Source organism: Talpa europaea (assembly GCF_964194135.1).
Source record: "Talpa europaea genome assembly, chromosome: 6".
Taxonomy (NCBI): domain Eukaryota; kingdom Metazoa; phylum Chordata; class Mammalia; order Eulipotyphla; family Talpidae; genus Talpa; species Talpa europaea.
The window spans coordinates 96,112,140-96,139,972 of record NC_140072.1 but is presented as its reverse complement, the minus strand read 5'-3'; the positions used below and the strand labels follow the sequence as shown (position 1 = coordinate 96,139,972).

The window sequence follows — 27,833 nt, the reverse complement described above, 5'->3', positions numbered from 1 at the left end:
ATTATTCTTTTTTTGAAAATGATAACAAAGTAGAGAGGAACAAGTATTTGCCCCATTTTTTAAATGGGAGATTAAAGAAACATCTTCCTTATAAAGAACCTAACTTATAGTTTATTATTAAAAGGATTCTTCCTGTAACAAGCTGTTCTTACTATAAAAAGCATTCCTATAAGCTGCATATTATTTCCCCTTCATTAATCAGTTAAATTACTAAATTATGTTTTGAAATAATAGTTTTCATTCAATAAGTTATCACTAAATGTATACTGTATGTAATCCAGGTCAACTCTAGTTAAATTATCTTATTAAAATTAATAGGTATAAGAAAATTTTCCCATCTAACCAATGTTCCACAAATACTGTTGTGATCATCTGCTTCCAAAATCATGTACACAAAGAAAAATTCTATAAAATAGGTGCTCTCTCCAGTCCCTATATATGTATCCATCATTTTCTTGAATAAAATAACTTGATTAATCACTGTTTACACTGTTGGTAGGAAAAAAATAACTAAGTTCAACATGTTTCATTGGAGACTGCTGTACTATACTCACAGAGAGGTTTTTCAAATGCATATTAAAGAGAAATATTGCAAGTAAGCAAGTATTGCTTAAGTATTCATTATATTTGAATGCTAACTCAGGAGAAGCAAGGTTAAAGACTTGTTAAGTTAAATTAATCAGAACAAGAAGCTTAAGCAGGAAGTATAGAAAGAGAGGAGAGCTGCATTGCCAGGTAATAATACCATCTCAGCTTGAACAGGGACTAGCAAATTCAAAGTTAACTTAAATTCTTTAAGGATCTAGAAAGGAAACTGCTTTGCTAATTAATTGACTTACACCTGGAAAATTGATCACTTGGTTTGCAATGATCTTCCAAATATTTCCCTCAGCCTTCACCTCTTTATCAGAACACTTCTGATGCTTTTAAACTCAGCTCTGTGATTTGCTGCTTTTCTTCCCTTCACTTCTCTGTTGTTTTTAAAGAACTAATTAGGCAATCAGTGATGCTCTAAAAAATCAAATGCCCAAAAATCTAGACAACTCAAGTAAAAGACCTTAAGTATCAACTGAATATATATATAAGTGCCCTCTTACATATATTTAATAGCTTATAGCCCGAGCTTATAGCCCCATGTCATTAAACACCTTCTATTGTTCTCAAGAACCTTTGACTATTACAAAGACTAAATAGGACACAGTTCTCTTGTAGCCCTAATTATAACAACAAATCTGTCCAATTTTAAAACAAAGAAAATACATATTTAAATAAATGAACTCTGAAAAAAAAATCAAAATAAATTATAGTGCATACCTTCCCTTCTTTCATGACGCCGGTCATGAGACTGTGAAGTTCGTTCATGATCATGCCTCCCCTTCTCTCGCATTGGAGAGCGATGTCTTGGGGGACTTTGCTTTCTTGGAGGAGAAGACAAAGAATGGGAAGGATAAGGAGAAGCAGAGCGTCGTAAAGGTGGAGTTATTGTCCTCTGATAAGATGGTGACGGAGTTCTTTTTCGACGAGGAGAAGGAGAATGTCTTTGAATAGATGATCCTGATTGTGAGGAAGATGAGTGATGTCTAGAAGATATAGGAGAATGATGCTGCCCTGCTGGGGAAGTAGACCTGTAAGAAAAAATAAAAAGCATGTTTAAGAGGCTTCATTCAGCTAAAGAAAGATCTTATTTATAAACAAACAAGCAAAAATATAATGGCTCAAACATAATTCCAGGATAAATTTAATTCACATTGCTGTTAAATAGTAAGCTGATTTTCAAATACTTGGGAATAAATCTAACAAAAGAGGTAAAGGACCTTTACAAAGAAAACTATAAAACACTGTTAAAAGAGATAGAAGAAGACACAAAGAAATGGAAAGACATCCCCTGCTCATGGATTGGAAGAATAAACATTATTAAAATGGCCATCCTACCAAAAGCAATATACAGATTCAATGCTATTCCAATAAAAATTTCAATGTCATTCTTCAAAGAAATAGAACAATTATTGATGAAATTCATATGGAATCACCAAAAACCCCGAATAGCCAAGGATCTCCTGGGGGGGGGAAGGGAAAGGGAATGGAGGCATCACACTCCCAGACTTCAAATTATACTACAAAGCCATAATCATCAAAACTGCATGGTATTGGAACAAGAACAGACACACAGACCAATGGAATCGAATAGAAAATCCAGAAATAAACCCACAGATTTATGGTTAACTAATCTTTGACAAAGGAGCAAAGAAAGTTTGTTCAATAAATGGTGCTGGGAAAACTGGGTCGCTACATGCAAATGAATGAAGCTTGACTACTACCTCACACCATATACAAAAACCAACTCAATATGGATTAAAGAACTAGACATAAGACCTGAAACCATAAAATACATAGAAGGAAATATAGGTGAAACACTACATTATATGCACATCAAAGACATCTTTACAGACACATCACCCAAAGCAGTGAGAGTGAAGGCAAAGATAAACAGCTGGGGGACTCCCCGGTGGTGCAGTGGTTGGGCGCTGGGTTGCGAAGCTGCCCACAGCCTCTGCAGCGCTGGTTCAATCCCCGGCTGCTCCCCGGCCACCAGAGGAGGGTCCCACATGGCGCGCAGACCTCTGCTACCGCCCGCTGCTCCCCTCAGCAGTATACTTCAGTCCTTCTGCCTGCTCTGCTCCCCACTCTGGCTCTGGTGAATTCTCTCACCCTCCCGCACTTCTGACTGTACCCAGTGCTTGTATAAATAAATAAATAAAAATAAATAAATCTTTAAAAAAAATTAAAAAAATAAACTTTAAAAAAAAAAAAAGATAAACAGCTGGGACTACATCAAATTAAAGAGCTTCTGCACAGCAAAAGAGACAATAACAAAAACAAAGAGAAACCCCACCGACTGGGAGAACATTTTCGCACACAACACTAATGATAAAGGACTGATCACAAAAATCTACAAAGAGCTGACGAGACTCACCAAAAACAAAGAAAATAATCCAGTCAAAAAATGGGCAGAAGAGCTAAAAAGAAACTTCTCTGAAGAGGAAATGCAAAGGGCCAACAGGCATATGAAAAAATGTTCAACATCACTTGCAATCAGGGAAATGCAAATCAAAACTACCATGAGATACCATCTTACACCAGTGAGAATGGCACATATTAAAAAAACTAGCAACAACAAATGTTGGTGAGGATGTGGAGAAAAAGGAACTCTCCTGCACTGTTGGTGGGAGTGCAAACTGGTCCAACCACTATGGAGAGCTGTGTGGAGATTTCTGGACCCACTAAACATAGAGCTTCCATATGATCCAGCAATTCCACTCCTAGGTATTTACCCAAAGGACACAGAAACATCAATTCCAAAGAGTAACTTGACCCCTATGTTTACAGCAGCACTGTTTACAATTGCTAAGCTTTGGAAACAACCCAAATGCCCAAAAATAGATGACTGGATCAAGAAGATGTGGTACATATACACAATGGAATATTACTCAGCATTCAAAAAAGATAAACACATGCAATTTGCAGCAACATGTATGGAGCTTGAAGGGATCATGCTCAGCGAAATAAGCCAGAAAGAAAAAGAAAAATACCGGATGGTCTCACTCATAGCAGGAATCTAGAAAACTTAAATAAGGGACCAGGAAAAAGAATAACTAAAAGAAAGAAAATATCAAAATCAACAAACAACTATGAACCAGAGACACTCTATGGGGGGTAGGGGCGGGGAAAGGAGGGCTTGGGGTCATAATAAGGGGGTTGTAATTGTATGGGGAATATAAAGTTTAAATAAAAAAAGAAAAATAAATAAATTTAGAAAAATAGTAAGCTGATTTTAAAGATCTGAGTAATTTTTAAGTCAGCCTGAGGCAACAATTCTAGATAAGTAATGCAGTGTCCTTCTTCCAAGCTTTGGCTCAGAGGCATACTTCTTTTCCAGGTCACATATTTTCTGAGCAGTTAGTCTACCCTCCCATAAACTATAGAATTCACTCTTAATTTTTTTTAAAGTGATTCTAATCTTTTTTTTTTAGAGATTTTATTTTTATTTATTTATACAAGCACTGGGTACAGTCAGAAGCGCGGGAGGGTGAGAGAATTCACCAGAGCCAGAGGAGGGATCAGAGCAGGCAGAAGGACCGAAGTACACTGCTGAGGGGAGCAGCAGGCGCCACAGGAGAGGTCTGCGCACCATGTGGGACTCTCCCTATGGTGGCGGGGAGCAGCCGGCGATGGAACCGGCGCTGCTGCGGGCAGCTTTGCAACCCAGCGCTCAACCACTGCGCCACCGGGGAGGTCTCTAGAATTCACTCTTACTAGAGATATTTTTTTGACCCTGTGAATATATACTTGGACGGGTGACACCCAAAAGTAGCTAAATCACATCAGTAAGATCTAGATAAATAGTAGCTGTAAGACTGTCTATAATTCAAGGATATAGAAAAAGAGAAAGTTGTGACCACCTAAGTCAAACCTAAAGTCTGCACTGCCTGTGCTGACATGTAGGATGGGGAGAGGAACTAGCAATAAGGAAAGGACATACTGCCTTTTTCTTAAATAATCTGGCTTCACTATTGGGCAGCACATACTGATTTAGTTCCTAAGTCTAGGGTTAACTGAAACTTCCTCTACTTCTTTTAAATCTCCCTGAAAGTCACTGCAGGCAGTGAAACAACTTATAACTTCATGAAGCACATCTGAGTCACTCCCATAATCATATCCCTCAAGGCAATCATTTCAGGAGCTAGTTGTTTCCTTCAAAAAAAATTCTGAAGTTCTAGTCTAAGTATTTCAGAATTACCTTCTGTGCCTCTGATAAATATTTTTTATAGGAACAAATGTAACAAACTCATTATAAACCTAAACCAGGGTTTCTCAATCTTGGTACTACAGGCACTTTGCTTTCAGTAATTCTTTGTGGTGGGCGCTGTCCTATACAAGTTTAGCAGCATCCCTGGCTTCTATCTACCAGAGGCCAGTACTCACTTCTCTCCCACCCTAGTCATGCATATTCGCTACCTGACCTTCTCTCTCTCTCTCTCTCTCTCTCTCTCTCTCTCTCACACACACACACACACATACACACACACACACTACTCTAGACACTGCCAAAAGTTCCCAGAGAGGCAAAATCACCCCTGGTTGAGAACTGCTGCCCTAAACTATATTGTTTATAAATGATGCCTTAGTAAATCTTCTAAATCAATATAAGGTTTAAATCTAGAAAATGTTACTGAATCACAAAAGCCTTCCAATATATTTCAAGAATTTTTGCAGACCAAAGATTTACGCAAATAAACATAATACTTTTGGATAACAGTTAACCAAAGAAAATAAAAGTCATCTAACTACAATACCACATTCTCCTAACCATTTTAGTCATCTGTGATTCCACTGAATCTCCATGCTTCTAATAAAACCTGTTATTCCTTACATAAAAAGCCATAACCCACTATAAATTAACTCTGAATAGAAATTTATTTACTTACAGATATAAGAAGTGCTCAATGGGTTTTAACCAAAATTTCAAAAGTCTTGTATGACCAATGGCCATTCAAATGTACTCAACTGACCTGAAAAATCATTGCTACACTAAGAATAGAGTGACTACTGTTTGGTGCTTTCCAATTTCAGTTTCATCAGGTTCTAGTCAACTCGGGGAAAAAAATCTAAATTGATAAAGAATGCTGTTCTCTAATGAACTGACATTTTTGTTAGTTTTAAGTATATTTCTGCGGTTTACATAAAATTGTTTCAAGAATGGCTGCAATACCCGTTGGGGATTATTCACAGAACTTAAAAAATAAAATAGTTCTTAACACTATCTTTAAAAACACAAATTTTTAAAATCACAATTTCTATGAAAATTTGGTGTCTACAGCATAGGAAAAAAGCTTCAGATTAAACCGAGGATAATCAAGCTATCATATTAAGGTGAGAGCACCAACGGTTGTCAAGTCATGGCTTCAGCATTTTAACCAATTTTTGTTCTTACCCTTACCCATCCTTCAGAGTTTAAAGGAAAAAAAAAACCCAGTTGCTGATTTAAGCATCTGCTAGATACTGAATGTTTGTATCCTATACCATCCCCACCCCCAGGTAAGCCCCATATGATGGGATTAGTGTCCTTGTAAGAAGAGAAAGAGACAACATCTCTATAACTATGAAAACTAAATTTGTATTATTTAAGCCCCCAATCTGTGGTATTTTGTTACAGTAGCACCAAGTGGCGAAGACAGTATCTTCACATTTCTCTGTTACCATTCTTTTGAAAGTATGAATACAGAATAGCGGAGAGGTCTATTCCCAAAACAATATGAGTGTCAAATTATGGAACCTAACTGGACCTGGATTTATGTTCATTATGCATATATAAAAGGCATGACTCTAAATAATGTCTTGAAATCTGACCAAAATTATTGGTACTTTGCAGAAATATATCAAAATGTATTTCCACTTAAAGTAGAATTTCTAATTTCAGTCTTATGCTCTCAAATGAATGGTTTCTTATATGGAAAAAAGAGGTGACATTTGAAATTCAAATAAAGGAAAAAGGAAAATTTATAATACAGAGAGAAGCACTATACTTTAAACAGAAATTATATACTGTTAGTAGGATCACTATGATTTACAGTACATAGGAAAAGCTGGTCTGTAGTCTCCAGATTTCAATCTAAAGCTTCTTAGCATGGCTAAAATTAGGGCATGATGTGGAATGAGAATATTCGGGGAATGTTTCACTGGAGAAAAATACGAAATTTAAGAAATGTGAAAACAAATACTCATTCAAATACAAGTAATTTTGCCTATAAACCATTATGTTTACTCTAGTTTCATAAATTAACACCAAGTTTTCTTATAATGGTTTCTATTTTTGAAATATGAAGCTTACATAAGGTTTTAAGGTAACCAACACCCATAATTCAACCTTTAAAATGATGATGTAAAAATTATACATTTAAACAATGGAAGTATGGACACTATCATAATTCTATTTTCAGTAGAAAAACATGATACATATACAGAAATACTTAGGTTTATATAAGAAATTTATTCTTATTAAAATAAAATAAATCATTTAAATTCAGTAGAGAAAAATTAAGTGAGCAACTTCTATGCACCAAGCATTATTTTTAGCACTGAGGATACAGAAGTAGGGAAGACAGATAAAACCACTAACTTAATAATGATAAAATAGCAGCTAACATATATATTGCTACAATGGGCATGACCTTGTTTTAGTATTTTACATGTACTAATTCATTTCATCTTTATGATGACAATGCTATCAGTTAACTGAAACAGGACTGAAAACCAGTCTTAACTACAGACTAGTCTAGGAATATAAGACCAGACTAACAACAAAGCAAGGCAATTTCAGCTTCTCCACTAATCCAATAAAGTCTAAAAAACAGGGTAATGAAACAGAACTGTTAGTTCATGCCTTTTTTTTTTTTTTAAATATGTCAAGGGAGTTACTTGGTAAGGAAAGTACCTTTCCTAAAACGGGATATGAGCCAAAAGTTGAACATCTGAAGGGAAGGGCTTTCTGGGCAAAGGGTTTACTAACTACAAAAAAGGCAGAAGGGATAGTGATACATAATACAAGAAAGAACTTAATGTACTTATAATTTACAAGATTGAAGACTCTTTTGAGAAAGGATCAGTGAGTAGGAAAAGGCCAAATGATATGGATTCTTCTAGGTCATGATAAATGTATGGACTTTATTCTAAACAAGAAGGAAATCACTGAAGAGTTTCAGGCAAGTATCATTCAAAATCCAGCAAAATCTTACTTGTCTAAATAAATATATGAGATAGAAAAAGAAAATGCTTCTGTGTGATCATTTGTTTTAGGCCTGATTTATTTAGCTAGCTGTCCCCCCTTTGCTGTCTCCCTGGAAGAAAAATCATTTCTAAGTGAATGATCTTCAGAACCATAACGATACTTTTTGTCTGCAGGAATATCTTGAAAGATTTTTCCTCCATAAATATATAATGGTGTTGTAGAACAGATTTGATTCAAACAAACTAGTAGCTAGATAATACAAGTAAATCTAAGCTGAGTACTACTAATTTTGGTTAATTTCATTCTCACATTTACATGAAAATGAAATAATTTAAAAAACGTGAATTTAAGGATGAAGAATGTTAAGATAACCCTTAAATCAACACATCCTTCAATGTTTTTTAAATCCTGATTTACTATTTAAAGGAAAGCATTTTTCAGAATATGATTCATTCAAGTGTCCAACATAGATTTGTTCAATCATGTGAGGTGAACAAAAAAACTGTACCTAAATTATGACCAAGGGTCAGAAAAGGACAAGTAGCTGGTTCCCCTAGAACACAAATTATTTTTAAGCTCTAGGAGTAAAAGTCTATATTTCAAATTAATAAAACACAGAAACAATACATACATACTAGTATAAATACATATCAAGAAAACTGGCTTCTATCCTCAAACAATTGAAACCTGGTGAAACAATTTAAAATTATGACTTTCTGCTAGAAAGGAATGAGTAGTAAGGAGATTACAGAAATGACCAAACCATTACCAAGAAATAGCAAGTAATGCAGTCTTGGGAAAGAGGGAGGTGAAAATGGTTCTCAAGTCCCCACCTATTTCCAATACACACATGTACCCAGATCAGGCCAACCAAATTGGTGCCAAACAAGGGAGGTTACTGAAAACCCTGCTGCCATCCTGGAAGTGTTATCATTTAACTGTATGCAAAATAAATGCCACCCGATGACACAACAGTCAGATTCAGATAGATTTTAAAAGTACACCTGGGGTTATTTTATTAATTTCATTACAAACAAGATGGCCCCACATTTTCACTGAACTGAATTTTTGGCTTCCTTTCTGACTGGATCAATTATCAGAACAGGACTAAATTTCCCAACCATTTCCTGCTACCGAAGAGCAATCTGAAACAGCTTGAGAACAACTTTCCTTGCAAGTCTTCAATTCTCCAAACACACTGAACAAGGCTAAAAGTACAATTTTTAGAGATATAAACGCCACTGTAGATTTTGGCTACAAACAGGAGCTGCTCTTCTGGGCTCTATAAATTTTTCCGATACCACACCTAGAGAAGAGTCCAAGTCTTGATCAAGTCAACTATATGGGAAAGTGTATTTTTTTCCCATTGTGATTTAATATTTATAAAACTATTTCATTTCAGCAAGCCTATTAAATTCAGTGTATTACATAATGTTCAGCTATATTATACATTTATTTAAGTGCCTTAATTTTATACCCCTAGCCTAAATTAGCATTCACATGAAAACCCTCTCTAAATATACAAACAGGGTTCAATTAAATACAGAAAAAAAAGACACTGCCTTAGATAAGTAATTTCCAAATACAAGGGGGTTCCATTTTAATACTAAAAGGTCTGTATTGGGAAATGAAAAATATATTATAAATTCATGCTTTTAAAATAAGTATTTTAAAATTACACTACTTTTTTTCTTCTAGGTACGTTACTCATATAGTGATTATATATTTTTAAATATCCTTCTCTTTTAGGGAGATATGCTAAACTATACACAGATGAAATAATAAGGTGTCTGATATTTGCTTCAAAACAATACTGGAGAGGTGAGTTGGATAGAGGTATAGATCAAAATGGATTTGACAATCATACTATTGTATGTGAAATATTGCATAATAATAATGTAATATTGCCCATGTTCTCAGCAATATTAGTACACATTTATTTATTGAAGAAACTATCAATTTCATTCTATACAAAAGCTTAGTGTACACATGGATTCTTCCCTGTCCTGTGGTTCAATCCATAAACCATGGTATTTGAACATGAATCACAGATACTGAAAAAAATCAGAATGATTTTTATCAAAGGTCCAAAACATTCTGATTTAATTATTTTGATGAATGGGTAAAACTGCTAAAAGGAAATTATTCAGGTAATTATTATGAAGTCATTTTTTTTAAATCTAGCTATGCTCTTAATGCTATTTCTCATTTAATCACTGAATTTGGCAACCAAACATTTTGATTAATCATATCACCCATCAGCAAAACCACCCTTAACCTGAGTCCAGCAAAGTAAGTTATATGCAACTGTTTGCTAAGTTTTCTGTTTAAGTACACACAAAGATTTGTATTTAAGCCATCTTAACTGTATTAGTATATCATAAACTATACAGATATATTGTTTGCTTTCCTCATTCAGCAAAGTAGCAATAGTTTTTGGCTGATAAAGAAGATATTACAGGTACACTACAACATCATTAAAAATACCTAGTTAAGATTACTTAGATGCAATTGGTTAGGAATATTGATACAAAAAATTCTTCACATGTGATTTTCTAATTTGAACTTAATTTTCCTGTGAGTGACATCTTTTCTAAAATACAGAAAAATGAGTTTGAGTTCCAAGTAATCAAGATTTTACCTTGCTCTTGTACAAAGCATGTCACAAAATGTTTATTTTTAAAAAACTATGATGGGTGGCCATTGCACTTTCTAAAAGCACAGCAATAAATCCAGAAAATTTTCAAAAAGAAAACAAATTATATTCAGATTTTGATTGATGTTGCATAAACAAGTCATAGCTGAGTAAGACTTTGGATCAAAATGGAAGATGCTGACAACCGATCATGTAATCAATATGATAACTTACAAATTATTCACTTCGAAAGCAACTACATGACAGAATTTATTGCTATTTAAATCAACAAGTATTCTGGGAACAGCATATTATATTCTTAACAAAGTTGATGTGATCAATGGCAAAGACTTACAGAATAATTCTTAGTATCTTTTGGAGAGAAAACAAGAATTTTGCTGAGATATATGGACACACACTACCGGCAACAAAACATACACTAGGAAATTTTCTCCGCAAATCAAGAAATTTTCAGACCCCTAAAATCCACGAATGTATCTCAGGTTAGACGCGCTTAACTAGGAGACTGAAAAACTGAGAAACAAGGAAAAGAACTAAAAATCTCATGATGACATGGCATTGGTGAATGTCACAGGTATGAATATTCTTTTACTCACTTAACCAATAATCATCCTTCAAGAAATGCAAGCAGTGCCCTATATATTAAAAAAACAAAACAAACAAAAAAACTAGCAAAAGTTTGCTTACGTGGAAGCAAAAAAAAAAAATCATATTGTAAAGATTTTTATTTTACATATATGATTACTATTTCTACCCACAGTAGCAAAGCTTCGGCAACTTTTTTTCCACTGCTACATCGCCAACTTCTATAATAGTGCCTACTACACAGTAGGCATTCAATATCTGTTGGATGAATAAATCCATGAAGATACTTAAGCACAATCTATTCTGGTATTCAAAATACTCTCAATAAGCCTGTCATATATCTAAATTGATTTTACAAGGCAACTGTCTCCAAAAGGAATTTAGAGACTAATCTTTAATTATACACACTTCAATCTAAAAGCAATGACAAATACTTTTAATCCAGTGTTTGGTTTTAGAATAAATTCTTTGTTCACAATAATGGAAATAAATTTAACAGCTTTGCCTTAAAAATTCCTGAAAATTAAGTTAGTTTCTCCTAAATCAAAATGGTCCTTTGCAACCCTGTCAATATGTTCATAAAACTCCACATCAGTTCAGGTACCCAGGCAGTCCTTCAGTATCCCTTACCTGTTACTTCATTTCCTTAGACAAAAGAAAGAAACCAATTTCAGATTTTTTCTATATACTGATTAGAAGTGAGTTCAATGCATACCTTGTTTCTCTGGGTAGAGAAAGCAAAGGAAAAAATTGAAAATGAAGAATCAACCTGTGTAATACTCAATTTCTCATGATACAAAATGTGTCACCACAAATATGAAATATCCAGGGAAATATGTTAAGAATTACTTCTCAGAGATTTTTGGGTCAAAATAACAAAAAAAGAGCACCAAGAACCAGTAGAGAAGATGATTTCTTATAACATAAATAAGCAAAATCATTTAACATAATTTAGATTTGATTTACAAGTCATTTTCAAAAACATATCTACTGTTTGGCTAAAGAACAGAATATATTTTAGGAAAATATGTTAAAAAAATTGTGGATGTTCCAGATAGCCATTCTCTTTTTGTTCCACTAAGGTGCAATGTTGCTAGATCCTAGCAAGTGCTGCCAGAATTGTTATGGTCATTTCATGTCATCACAGGGTGAATGGAAAAAAAAGATTCATTTAAATAAGTTAGACAGGATGGCTGCTTTTCACGACAAAGAAAAACTAAACTTATCACCAAAATGTATTTTTTTAAAAACTGGGTTTTATTGAATTTATGGTAATAGACATATTAAATTCTTACTGGGTAGATAATTTATCCTGAATGTTATTACAAATACCACTTCGCAGGACTTCCCAAAGTGCCAGATAACACTGTGTTTACTCTAATAATCCCATCTCCTAATAACATGAACAGAAATGGCATCTCGCAAGCATAATAGAGACTACAATGGCTACTCCAAAACATATTCTCTCCTTGCTCTTAAATAACTCCAACTGTTTTTGACCAGCTAGAGAAATAATTTCCAAGTGTCACTCATAATTAGAAGTAGCCATGTGACAACATTTGGCCCATATAAGGAGACATAATGTACGAAACTTCTACTAAGATTCAAGTCAGGTCCTTCACTTTGTCTTTTCTGCTGCCTGGAATGTGGATGTAAAGACTGTCAGTAGTCATATTCAATCATGATATAATCCTGACAAATTAATACTATAGCAGTAAAGTACTATAATTATGTATATACTATATACTTTGAGTGAAAACCTACAAAGGGAAGGAATTTTTAAATACTACTAATGTAACTGATTATTAGAGGAGGACGGTAAAGAGCACATTAATGGAACATTTTTTAAGTATTACCTCATATAATTCTCACCTCAACTCTGAGACAGTATTATACATATTTTGCATTTGAAGAAATAAATGTTCAAAGAAATACACATTAAATACCTGGCAGATCTAGGTTCCTATTTGTGTAGCTTCTAGGCTTGTGAATTTTCCACTACACGGAAACTCCAACAAAGACACTGAAAGTGTTCTAAAGAGTAAGACTGAGGAAATTTAATTTCACGACAAAATCTGAAAACTAATAAAAAAATCCTATTATTCTGCAACTATTTTACAAATATCATGGGCCAGAAAAATAGTACCTCCAAGTTGGTTTTTATAAAAAGGATATTCTATGTTTTTCTTAAGTGCCATTACATAATCAATGTATTACCTAAACCCTAAATCTAGAAGCAGTTATTAAAATTCAAAATGAACAAGAATTAACTCAAAAGGGATTACAGACCTAAACATGAGTATTAAAACTCTAAAACTCCTATAAGAAAACTAGGAAAAAAGCCTCAAGACAAGGATTTCCTATGTTTCATACAAAAACATAGGCAACAACAGACTGCATCAAACTTAAAATTTTTTATGCTTTAAAGGGCACTATCAACAGGATGAAAAGGCAATCTATGAAAAGGGAGAAAATATTTGGAAATCATATCTGATAAAGGGTTAGTATTCAGAATACATAATGGTTTCCTAATTCAACAATAATTCAATTAAAAAATAAAGAACATAGATATATGTTATTCCAAAGATGATATACAGATGGCTAACAAGCATGTTAAAAAATGTTTAACAGAATTAATCATGGGCAAAATTCAAATCAAAACCACAATCAGATTATCAACTCATACCCATTAAGAAGTTACTATCTAAAAGTCAGAAAATAACAAGTGTTAGTTAGAATGAAGAGAACCTGGGACACTCGTATACTGTTGGTGGTGAAATGGTACACCTGGTTATGGACAACAGTATGAAAGTCTCTCAAAACATTAAAAATATATCTATCATATGATGTAACAATCCCACATCTGAGTATATAGCCAAAAAAAAAACTGACAGAAAAGTTTCAAAGATACATTTATATGAGATTTTCATGATTTCATATTGTGAAAACAATAGCCAAGAGATGGAAGCAACCTATGCTTACTGACAAATGGATAAGCAGAATGTGGTATACAGATAATGGAACATTATTCAGCTTTGAAAAGGCAATTCTCTCACATGCTACAACACGGATGAACCTTGAAGACATTATGCTAAGTGAAATAACTAGCCACAAAAACCCAAAATGATTCCATTTGTATGAGGTATCTAAAGTAGTCAAATTAATAGAAACAAAAAATACAGAATGGTGGTTACAAATGACTGGGGGAACTGGGAAGGAATAAGGAGGCGAAGGAATGCCTAATGGGTGGAATTTCAAATTTGCAGGATGAAAAGTTCTGGGGCTAGGGATCAGTTTCATGACAAGTACATATGTTTAACATTGCTAAGTTAAACACTTAAAAAAGGTTGAAATTAGAAATTTTATGATTTTTGTCAAAATAAAATTTAGTAAGTTTTTAAAAGTTCATCTTTATTATTCATAAATCATTTTGGGACTTACTAAAAACATCCACAGAATTTAAAAATACTAGAAAACTCCTTTACAGTAAAGGTTTAAAGCTTCTGAAAAGTAAATATTTTAGATTCTACAAAAGTAGACTGTTAACACATAACCCTACTTACCTGGGCTTGTCTCTTTTTTCTCTTTGTCTTTCAAAATCTCGTCCTCTGTCCTTTCCATCTCTTGGTTTTTCTTCTATTCTGTCTTTTACTTTATATTTTTCTTTATATTTTTTACCCAAAGCAATATCTTCTTGTATAGGAGGAGGTGGACTAGGAGTACGAGGTCCTTTCTTTTTACTTTGGTTGCTTTTTGAATTCCTGAAGATAACAGAAAGCTATCATTAGACAGCCAAATAATTTTGGAAAGCAATTTTTTGTGTTTTGTTTTTTTAATTTTAATAATGGGGACCTCCCTGGTGGCACAAGGGGTTAAGATGCAGCACTATGAAGCTATCCACAGCCACTGCAGCACAAGTTCAATCCTCAGCCAGGGAGGTGACCTACATGGCGCAGCAGACCTCTCCTGACGCCCGCTGCTCCCCTCAGCAGTGTATTTCAGTAGATCTGCCTGTTCTGTTCCCCACGCTGTATCTAGCGAATCCTCTCACCCCCACTCCTCTGGTCTGTACCCCAGCTCTTGTATCCATAAATAAATCAATCTTTAAAAAAATTTTAATGCATTATCAAAAGAGGAAGCAGGATTTCTTTCAACAACTTGTATTTACTATTTTGTATATTAGTAATCTATATCTAGAAAAATACACAAATGAATAAAGAATTTGTCACTTATTTTAATATTGCTTAGTTTATGATTTTAAAGGATAGGTTTCTGAGAAAAGCTAAAAGTGGAGTAGGAAGACTTTTAGGAAAGGAAAGAATATCACAAAATAAAACAACTCCTTGAACTGAATGATTTTTTAGCTCATAAAGAAAAGTAAAGAAAGTAAAAATCATCTATAATTCCACTACCTATGATAATCATTGCTAACATCACGGATATATGCCACATGCCCACTTTTTTTCCGGTGTCCATTTTTCCATTCACTGCCTCTCCTCCCACATGCAAACACACACTCATTCCTAATATTTTATAAAATACATTTATTATAATTTAGCGTTTCATAAAATTTTTGTAAATATAGCATAGCTATCTATAATAAAAAGTAGATTTAGACTGTATAGGATTTCCTTTAGTAGATGTGCTCCATAACTTCTTTAAACAATTTCATATTGATCAGGTTTTTTAGGTGACTTTCATCATCATAAAGGACATACAAGTACATCATCTATAAATGAAATCCTACTAATTGTTAATAGCATTCATTTGAAATATTTGAGTCTATGAGAAACTTAGATTATAAAGATGGTTGCCCAGAGGGTTAGAATTTTTCGTCTTTCACATTTAATCTACTTAGAACTGATTATTGGATACAGATTACATTCAGTTGGCACTTGAAAGTACATTTTCTTTTTACACAGGTTACCTGATTTTTTGGTAGGATGTTTATAAAACATTATTCCTTGGAAATTAAGAAGTTCACCAAAATAAGCATGTAAGTTTTCTTTTTAAAGCTTTTTCTAGAACTCAGTGAGTCATCTCAACCAGAAATGTCAAAACTTTTAACTCAATTTTTTCTGTTTTTTATTTTAGTTCTCCATCTTCACGTGTCTTCGATTTACTTAATAATCACTGTATTTCTTGAACCTCTCCTCCATGTTTTACTTTTCTGTCATTTCCACTTCACCTTTTGCTTTCCAGTAAATATACTTTCAGATTCAGTAACTCTTTTAAGTATCTCTCAGTCTACTAATTCTATATTTGGCAATCTGTATGCTATCTTCATTTTAAAAATCATATTCTTCTAAAACATCTTTGTTTACGATGAATTTAGTTCTCACTGTGTCAATACAATATACCCTCAACTAGTACTAAAATTATGAATTAATATATTAGTTTCATTTCTATTTTCTGCAACACTGAACCCTCAAGTACTAAATTTTACAGTAGTCCTTTCTTTTCATATCTTGCTAAGTATTCACTAGCTACTCATTTTACTACATATTGGTATTTATAAATGACAACATAAACCTAAACCCTAGAATTTACTTCCTGTACCCTGCGTGCTCTAATTCTAAAGTTCTTTAACTGTAAAAAGGTAATGGGTAATAACTACCTCCAATTTTCTGATAAGATTAAAAAGGTAAAATTACAAAAGCAACTGGTGGCATTCAAAAAAATTCAGTTCTTAGTCCTTAGCCCTATTTCTTATTATTAAAGATGGAGCTAACCATTTGGCAAGCTAGAAAATACTATGATATGACCAAATCTATTTTTCATCTTTGTCTTCTGCCAAGAACCAAACCAGCAACAAATCTTACTGCATATTTGTAAGACTCAAACTTTCTGTGCGTCTAATAGTTAAGTAACAAATACCTTCATTTCAGAATGATTTTCCACTTAAAAACAAAACTAATCTAGTATCTGTATCAAAATTATCTGTAATGGTATTATCTGTATGAAAAATTATTTGAAATCATATTTTTTGATATGAGTGTAAAGTTCATGACCACAAACTGTATTTTCACAATACTGCCTATGACAGACTAGTTGGGTATTTGCTGAATTTCTGTCTTGTAAAAACTGCTGAAGCATACTATTTTTTTTTTTTTTTTGAAATTAGGTATGGCCAAGTGAATAAGTTCTAACCCAAAGGATGTGAATGGAAGTGAAACACATCGTTTCTAGGCTTGATTAATTAAGAGACTCTCATTCTCAAATTATAAGCCATACAGCTAATAAATAAGTGCTATTTGAGCACAACACTCAAATTGTTTTATTTGTACATTTCATTTTGGTGTCCTCAAACACCCAGTGAAGTAGAGTGGTGGTTTAGAAGGAACCTTGGTTTAGAAGGAACCTGGGTAATTAATGTCTAGCAAAGCCACCTGTTAGAAGCTCATTTTCACTTTCGTTGAGCGGGAAATCAACTCTTAATTGTGCTAAACTCATATTTTGGGATTAAGTCATTATAACAAAAGGATTATTCCAAAATACTTAGTAAAGTACAGAATTTCTTTACATTTATTTTTAAAAATAAATGTGATTGCGGGCCTCCCCGGTGGCGCAGCGGTTGAGCGCTGGGTTGCGAAGCTGCCCGCAGCCTATGTGCGCCGGTTCAATCCCCGGCTGCTCCCCAGCCACCGGAGGAGGAGGGTCCCGCATGACGCGCAGACCTCTCCTGCCACCCTCTGCTCCCCTCAGCAGTGTACTTTGGTCCTTCTGCCTGCTCTGTTCCCTGCTCTGGCTCTAGTGAATTCTCTCACCCTCCTGCGCTTCTCACTGTACCCAGTGCTTGTATGTATAAACAAACAAACAAATAAATAAATAAATCTTTAAAAAATAATAAAAATAAATGTGATTGCAAAACACAATTATGCCACAGACATAGTTTTCAAACACCTTTCAAGGACAAAGTAGTTTCTTGTATTCTGAAGTAAACAATGTATTTCAACATTTTAAAAGTCAATTATTTTTTAGTGGCACAGATCCTATTCCCTATTTAGACAGACAGCTCAGTTATGTACTTCCCTTGTTTTTATGTCTTTCCTCTCTCCTCCCACCACCCTTTCTTTAGAGTTGTTTCTGACGTATTACGTATATTTTTGTACAACAGCTATTTAAAAATTTTACTTAAAAACTAAAACATTACAGAAAGAACAGATAATATATTTGCTGATTCTAAGTCACACTGTATCTCATTTATCAGCACAAAGTTTACTACTGGCTGTATCTAACAATAAATATAAAATCAAACTTAAAATAATCCAGGGAGATTAATTTTTTGCTTAATGTCTGTCTTCAGTTTATAGAATGATCTAGCAATGAAACTAAAAAGTTATGATAGCTATAACAGACTCTAGTTAATATAAACTGGACTAAAGAAATGCTAAAATCGATATTTTATTTGTACCTTTAATGTACTGTTTCCCAGATCCTTCTGCTTCTATAATTAAATTAATAGTGCATCTTAAAGTCAACAACATCTTAGAATACAGTAAATATTACACATTAGTGGAATCAACATGACTAACCATTCTTGTTAAAGTCATCAAATATGAGTTATTAATAAAACTGTAAAAGAACTATATGATAAAGAACAGGATGAAACTAACCCTTTACCCAAATAGTTATTAAAATTCTGGCCAATATTAAATTTCAAGTATTTTAAATGATAAAAAAATGTATATTTAAGATATACTACTTTTGGGGGAAGGGAAACTATTGGAATTGAGGGACTGTTACATAACTAGGTAGCCAAGAGAAAAAGGGAACAATTGAGGTGGATCACATCCCACTATACTTCAACTTCTTATCACCTTGCAGCATTTATTCAATTGCAGAAGCAAAGGAGACTATCAAGTCAACTCCATGGAGTGTTTTATTACAATGCAAGAACAATGAATCCAGATCCTAATCTTCAAAGATCTTAAATTTAATAGACTTTAAAACATGCTACAGAGAATTATAATGCAAACAGCAATTATTATTAAGAGGAAGGTATAAATAAAATCAGACATACTGACAAAGGGAAAAGAAACTTCAAAAAAGAAAACTGGGAAAACTTAACAGAAAAGATAGTATTTGAGCTAAAAACTGAAGGTGAAAGAGGATAGGAAGACTGGTAGAAACTACGGAGATGACTAAAAAGATCTAAGTATGAATGCTATTCTAAAGAATCTGAATTACATTCAACAGAATAGAAAATCACTGAGTGTTTTCAATGGAATAATAAACTACTTAAAACTGTTCTTTGAAGATTTCTCTCACATCTATAAAATGAATGGGTTGGGGCAAGTGAATGTATGTTTATATTACAGTGAAGTGGACACTACATAAAGTGAATAAAGTTAGTAGGATGATATCCTAATCTATGCCCCCAAAAAGGACTAAAGCCTCTAGAAATTAGGAGACATAAATTTGAGTTTCATTACGGATTCAAAGAGAGAAGATATGCCCATTGGTCAAATGTTGGGAAGAAGATTTTAGTTTAGCTTTTTTCTTAAAACACATGCACTTTAATAAAAATAAAATTTAAGTCATACAGACTGATATTAAATGAAAAAATGTCTCTTGTTTTATTTTCAGTTTATAAAATCATCTGTTTTAATTTTTCAACTACAGTACTTCTGTATATTCATATGCTACATATATACTACCAAAAAAATCTAGTCTTATCACTTTTACCAGAAAAGTAGAGTATATATACTAAAATGAAAGAACTAAGGCTATATTAATATATATATAATTACATAGATGAATAATGTAAAAAAAGTGAAAAAAAAAAGTTTACAGATGGAAAGGTACATCCAGATTAAGTAGATGAAAATACAATATATTGTAAAATAATACATATCATTAAAGGAAAACAAATGCACAAGTATCATAAACGACAAACTCATGAGAACACAGGAAATGTATGTTTATGTTTTCTATTTTAAAAACTAAAAAGCTCTGAAGTATATGTAGATATGACACAGGCATTTGTTTTATGAGTCTCTATTTTTTTTGACTGAAACATTTACCCTCCCCATTTTTTTAGAAGAAAAAAGCTTCCATTAAATATGGAATGTATCAAAATACCATGTTAGAATCCACTAAGTAATTCTTTTGAATATCACTTTAGAAAAAAATACTTTTTTCTAGCACTATTTATTACCCTACTGACCTCTGCTGGTCCAACAAGGGAGAAGATACTGTAGTAGTCTTTCTGTCCTTCTTAGCTGAAGATGATGACTTAGGGCTTGATTTTCGCTTTGGAGATTTGCTAGACTTTCTTAAAGAAGGTGATGGAGATAATTTTGATCTAACAATTTCAGGTGAAACCTTTCAAAAGAATTCAGTAGGATAATTTAGAAACATTTCCAATCACTGTTATTGTAATTAGATAACAAAGCATATGTTTTTCAATCATACCAAAGTTTAAATAGTAAGTACTGTGCATTGATATTAGTCTGACTCCTAAACCCATGCTTTTAACCAATAGGTTAATTAACTGTCTTAACACAACACTAATATCAATAAAGAAAAAAAAATTTTCAAAATATCCTCAAATACTGCAAATTACAGTCAAATGAATTATCTCCCTAATCTTTACAAAAGAAACAAGTATTCTAGAGGTAGCATAGGTCTAAAATATAGACACCCACATAGTCAAATCCCATTTTACATTAGCTGATGATTATAGACAACAGAACTTCAGTTTTGTTCATTTGTTCAACAGCAAAAATATCTCCTAACTATATTTGCTAATCTTCTAATTTACTAGTAATGTGAAGATTATTGACATATATGCAGTGGTTTACACACAGTAAGTTGATCAATAAATTACTTACAGTTCAATAAATCAAATTGCATACCTCCTTTTTAATAATAATTTCTTCTCGCTTTTCCATGTTTTCTTGTTCCAATTTCATTAATTCCCTCTGTATTTTCTGACGCTTCATTTCCAGTGACAATTCATGAACATAATCATAATTAATATCTCCATTGTCAGAATCTTTAAAATAAAAATCCCATTACTGTCAGAAACTATGATTATATGAAAAATTAGAGAATTTTTTAACAAATTTAAATGGCAGATTCTTTCACTAAAATAAGATACTTTAAAAAATGAAAGACACATACACTGTTTCTACAAAAAATTAAAGTCAGTGGTTGATTTAAGGAAAGTCAAACATTCTGAAGGTTCCTGGGTTTTCTGGGAGTGATTTGAGTACTCTAGGGGTTGGGTGAGACATGATTTTTAAATGATCCAAATGTAAATTTTAAGCATTAAAGATAAAACCTTCAATATTTTATGCTGCACATTATTATCCCCCTTGATCTTTTCAAAGATTCATTAGTATTAAAGATTATTGTAACATTGCTTCCATCATCTTGTTGTTTTAATTAGTGATATAAGTGATTAAAAACGAAAACTAAAGTTAACAAATTTAAACATTAATGTGTACATAAGCTAGTTTCTGAAGGATTCAGAACATTTTCATTACAAGTGGTTTATATGAATTCCTTAGATTAAAAACTGTCCGTCTTATCAATGGATCTGATACTATGTCTATTTCCATTCATATTTTCCAATGAAAAGTAGATGAAGGTTAAGTGAAAATAAAAAAGAATGTTGTACAGAACTATTTCATTACACCTGCAGTTTTTAGTGGTTATTGGAACCGCTACCCAATCTTTCACACTCATTTGTTATAAATGCCAAGAAGTCCAGAGAAGGGAATCGCACTCATTTCAAAGCGGGGCTTGACTGCTGATAAACTCATGTGCTTCTCAAACTATACATTTAGCACTTAAAAACACATTTCTTTAATTGGGGTAAAGAAATAAAGTGAGGGCCTCCCCCGTGGCGCAGCGGTTGAGCGCTGGGTTAGCGAAGCTGCCCGCAGCCTCTGCAGCGCCGGTTCGATCCCCAGCTGCTCCCCGGCCACCGGAGGAGGATCCCACATGGCACGCAGACCTCTCCTGCTGCCCGCTGCTCCCCTCAGCAGTGTACTTCAGTCTTTCTGCCTGCTCTGCTCCCCGCTCTGGCTCTGGTGAATTCTCTCACCCTCCCGCGCTTCTGACTGTACCCAGTGCTTGTATAAATAAATAAACCTTTAAAAAAAAAAAAATCTTTAAAAAAAAAAAAAAGAAAAAGAAATAAAGTGAACCAAAAAGAGTAACAATGAGTAGTCCCACTGATTGTTTAAAGCACAAAAATGGACACCACTGTTAACATACATTAGAATGCCAACTATCCATTCATGCTTAGGAACTGATAAAGTAGCGGTATTTTTACTATCTGGCTCAACTTGATTACTGATATTATATTGGAGTATATTCCCCAGCAAACACATAAAATATACATTCACACTTTAGTCAAAAGGCAATTACTAAATATTTAAGCTTTTACTAGATAAAATAATTGAAGATACTGAATATAATTAAATAGTGGCTACCTCTCACTACTATTTCTGTGTTCCACTGAGATATTTGCATCAGTGAAGAATAGGGCTCAAAAATCTGGTTTGATTAGGTTCTTAAATTAGTAACAGATAAACAAAATTCCTTAACCAAATACCACAGGTAAAGAATAATTAATAGAGAAGAATGATAAACTGTTTTTGAAGGCTTGATCAATAATGCTCTGCCCACCTGAAAACTGCTGTCCAGAAATATCACTAATTCAGCACACATATAAGAAATGAGTAATTGGCCTACAGTCTTTAATCCCCAACCACTCAACTCAGGGGGATAGTTCTGGGAAGTTAAAATATATGTCAAAGTCAATATACTATAGCTAATATATTTTGTTTAGAGAAAAATCTCCCAAGTCCTTATTCAGAAACTATTCTTACTTTATGTGTATCTGCTAAGAGTCAAAATTAGATGATTTACTAGCCTAGATGGGCTGCAAATTAGGCACAATGTGATGCAACTGGATTCCCTTACCAAAAACAAACAAAATCAGGGGCCTCCCTGGTGGCGCAAGGGGTTAAGACGCAATGAAGCTGCCCCCAGCCTCTGCAGCAAGAGTTTGATTCCCAGCCAGTCAGGGAGTTGCCCATATGGCACAGCAGACCTCTCCTGACTCGCCCACTGCTCCCCTCAGCAACGTATTTCAGTCTGCCTATTCTGTTCCCCACTCTGTCTCTGGTGAATCCTCTCACCCTTCACACCTCTGGCCTGTACCCCAGCTCTTGTATGCATAAATAAATAAATCTTTAAAAAAAATAAACAAAATCAGAAGCCACAAAATATAGGATGGAACTCAAAAATAAGTCTAAAATCATTTTATATATTTAGAAACTGTCTCATATCTTACAATTTAAAGTTATTGCCTAGTAACTAAAAACTGATTCATATAGATGATCCTGTTATCAGGAAAATATTGAAATTAGAATGGCATATTTAATAATGCAAAAATTTTTAAGTATAACAAAAATACATGACTGACATTCTTTATGAAGTCTTACTAATTAAATGAAAAACAGGCAAAAGAATGACAAAAAGAAATGCAAATGATATGTAAATATGTTTTTCATGTATAAAAGAGCTATCCTTCCCTATCCCCAATTATACTGGTGTTTGTAAAGGAACAACTAAAAGACATGTTTATTCTCTGGTGGTAGCAGCAGAAGCTAGTACATTTGTTCTAGGAAATAATTTGGTAATATGGATAAAGGTCTTAAGAACATTCACATCCTTCAATATAAAGATTTTACTTTTAGTAATCTATCTTATGAAAATAATCATGGTTACGTATACTTATCTACAGAAGTATACGTGTAAGAATTAAAAACTATTTGAGCACTTCCATTTATTTTTAATGTGTATATACTCATTATTAAATTTTAGTATTAAACAATTCATATGTAAACAAAGTAAAAGATGAAAGTCCTATTATGCTCTTCCTATTTCCTAATCTTACTCCGGGAATAACACTAGTAATAATTTCCTCTTGTATGCTTAAAAACATGCATTTATGTTTTCTCCCTTAAAATAATGAGACAAAACCTGCCCACACTGCCTTATAGAAAGAGTTTGCGTGTCATATATAAATGTCAATAAACATCTTCATCTTAAACTCTGCAAAGCACTTCATCATAGAAACAAATTATAATTTCACCACTTTTTTCTGATAGACACTTAGATTGTTGTTTAAATAAAATTTCGATGAATAAGTTGATATCTACCTTAGTTCACAAGTGCAATTTTTTTTTAATTTTATATATATTTTACATCATTTTCCATTTTTGCACAATGTATAATTTTCATCTTGGTTATTGTTTCCATACAATTCCCACCCCTCCCCCCTTGTTTTGATCCTACTCTCTCCCTACCCCCCCCACCCTGTAGTGTGTCTCTGGTTTATAGTTGCTTGTTGATTTTGATTTTTACTTTATTATAATTAGTCTCTTTCCTGGTCCCTTAATAGGTTTGCTAAATTCCTGCTATGAGTGGAGACCATCCAGTATTTTTCTTTTTCTTTCTGGCTTACTTTACTGAGCATGATCCCTTCCAGCTCCATTCATGTTGCTGCAAATTGCATAATTTTATCTTATTTGATTGCTGAGTAATATTCCATTGTGTATATGTACCACATCTTCTTGATCCACTCATGTATTTTTGGGCATTTGGGTTGTTTCTATAGCTTAGCTATTGTAAATAGTGTTGCTATAAACACAGCTATTGTAAATAGTGCTGCTATAAACCCTTTTGAATTAGTGTTTCTGTGTTCTTTGTGTAAATACCTGGGAGTAGAATTGCTGGATCATATGGAAACTCCATCTTTAGCAGGCTGAGGAATTACACAGCTCTCCATAGTGGTTGGACCAATTTGCACTCCTACCAGCAATGCAGGAGAGTTCCTTTTTCTCCACATCCTCACCAACATTTATTGTAGCTACTTTTTTTAAGATGTGCCATTCTCACTGGTGTTAAGATGGTATCTCATTGTAGTTTTAATTTGCATTTCCCTGATTACAAGAGATGGTGAACATTTTTTCATATGCCTGTTGGACATTTATAAGTGCAAATATTTCTTTAGGACAGATTTCTCAAACTAAATTTACTGGATGAGTGATAAGTGTAATTTTTAATATGGTTAAACTGCATTCCAAAATAGCTTTACCAACGTAAACTCTTACTTGACAGCACTAATATTTTTCATTTCTGCCAATCTGACACCTGAAAAACTATCTCTTTTTTATTTTCTTGGTATTTCCCTATAATAAGCCTGAACATTTATTGGTCATTTCAATTTCTTCTGTGAATTACCACCTATCTCTTCTTGCCCTTTTTTCAATTAGACTATCTTTTTCTTACATATTTGTGAAAGCTCCTTTTACATGTTTGTGTATAATAGTATATGTATATGTGAATATATTATGTAAGTATGTATACATACATATGTAAGTATGTATGTATACAAATATATTATGTAAGTATATATGTATACAAACACACTTATACATAAGTACACATGTATAAACTCTGTATGTTTATATGGTGTTTTTACTTTATGCTTACACATTCTACACATGTCAAATATGTCTATCAACCTATTTTTAATTTGTTTAGTTATACAGAAATTTCAAATATTTATACAATCAAATCTTTTACAGTTTCAGGGTTTTATGCCTGATTTTAAGAGGCTGTACCCACCTCCAAGATAATGAAAATGTGTTCATACATTTTCTCTTCTACTGCACTGGTTCTTGAAAACATATGGTAAACAAGTAAGAGATGACTAAGAAACCAAAAAGACATAGACATGGGGAGGGGGACTAGAAATACCAGTAGCAACCACAGAATGACAACTTCTGTAGGATCAGTAAGAATTTGTACTTTATCTTGAAGGCAATGGGAAATCAGAAAATTTTACACAGAAATAAAATGAACCAACTTAACCTTTTAAAAAGTTATTCTTTAACAAAGTGGTAGAAAACAAATGATAAGTATAATAAATACATATAACAATGATCTTATATATCCAGAATATATAAAGAAATGTCAACACCATAAAAGACTAGGCAAAAGTTTGGAATAGTTTGTACATGGGTTGTACAATGCATGGTCACCAAACATGAATAAGTTCTCAACTTCATAGGGTATTAGGAAATGCATACTAATACCACAATAGGATACCATTACACATCTTCAAAATATCTAAGATTTAAAAAGCATATGGGTAATGACAACCATTTCTGATGGGAGATTATCTACTAAACATGAATATATGCAAATTTCATGACCCAGTAATTTTACTCTCAGGCAAAAACTCAAGAGAAATGGGTACATGTTTACCAAAAGATATGACTAAGAATAGTAACAGCACCTTATTCATATTAGCCCCAAAGTAGAAATTACTCAAGTATTTATCAACAATAGAATATTGTACAGTATATAATAATTATATAGCAAAAAGAATTAATGAACTACAACTATGTGCAATAACAAATAAGAAATATAGTGAGTCATAGAAACAAAGCGTACCTGCCATAAATTCCATTTACACAGACCTCAAAACTGACAAAAACTGAAGCCTTCCTGGTGGCGCCAGGGGTTAAAGACAGCACCATCAAGCTATCTCCGGCCACTGTAGCATGCCAGGCCCGCCAGGGAACAACCCACATGACACAGCAGACCCCCCCTGCCTTGACTGCTGCTACCCTCAGCAGTGTATTTCAGTCAGTCTGCTTGTTCTGTTCCCCATTCTGTCCCTGGTGAATCCTCTCACCACCACCACCCCCACACCTCTGGCTTACACCCCAGTTCTTGTGTGCCTAAATAAATTAAAAAAAAAAAAAAAAAAAAACCTGACAAAACTAATGAACGAGGCTAAAAATCAGGTCAGGAGGGCCTCCCCGGTGGCGCAGCAGTTGAGCGCTGGGTTATGAAGCTGCCTGCAGCCTATGCGGCGCCGGTTCAATCCCCGGCTGCTCCCCGGCCACCGGAGGAGGGTCCCGCATGGTGCGCAGACCTCTCCTGCCACCCGCTGCTCCCCTCAGCAGTGTACTTCGGTCCTTCTGCCTGCTCTGCTCCCCGCTCTGGCTCTGGTGAATTCTCTCACCCTCCCGGGCTTCTGACTGTACCCAGTGCTTGTATAAATAAATAAATAAATCTAAAAAAAAAAAAAAAAAGATAAAAACCATAGAAGTTTAAAAAAAAAAATCAGGTTAGGAGGTCACCTTTAGGAAGTGGAGGTTGGATGACAGTGACTGGAAAGGGAACACAAGAGGGTTTACATAATAGTAATTTTCTATTTACTGAGTTGTTTGCTGGTTATATAGATCTATTTCAGTTTGTGAAAATTCTATGTCACACACATGAATTATGTTCTCTTCTGTAGTACATTATACTTTAGAGAACGTACAAAATAATACATTTTAAAAAGATTATTACAGCTTTCAAGTGGAAAATGAGGTGATAAGACTAAGCAAGGCACAAGACTAGGTGCTTTATTAATACAATGTATTTAAAAATTATAAATATATCTTAAGAACTATAATATTAATTAGAGAAATAGATGGTTCTGAAAGCAATGTAGTAGCTAGAAATACCAAAACTCAGTAAATGTGTATGTGGAAGGAAAGAAGGGGTATCATCAGTGATGACTCTCCAGCTTTTAGGAATCTAGTTAGGAGAGTGGTGCTCTTCAGATACAAAACTCAGATGGAGATATGCGTTGAAAATGCGTCAGTCTCGGAAGCTCAACTGAGAGCTCTGGATATCAGAATCACTGATACAGAAATATTAATGATGCCCTGTGGGTATGATTTCATCTGGTAGGACAAATCAGAAGTAGAAAGGAGA

General features: G+C 33.7%; 1 protein-coding gene across 1 annotated transcript in view; it reads right to left on the bottom strand.

Moving 5' to 3' along the window:
* The window catches only part of ZC3H13 (zinc finger CCCH-type containing 13), a gene marked incomplete at its 3' end in the record, with an annotated part of 73,259 nt that overhangs the window by 26,088 nt on the left and 19,338 nt on the right, over window positions 1–27,833 (bottom strand). Inside the window, exons 4-7 of the mRNA XM_084234889.1 lie at window positions 20,888–21,027; window positions 20,197–20,354; window positions 14,591–14,788; window positions 1,315–1,625 (exon numbers count right to left, since the gene is read on the bottom strand). Coding sequence (XP_084091015.1) covers window positions 1,315–1,625; window positions 14,591–14,788; window positions 20,197–20,354; window positions 20,888–21,027 — 807 coding nt within the window. The remainder of the gene's footprint in view (window positions 1–1,314; window positions 1,626–14,590; window positions 14,789–20,196; window positions 20,355–20,887; window positions 21,028–27,833) is intronic.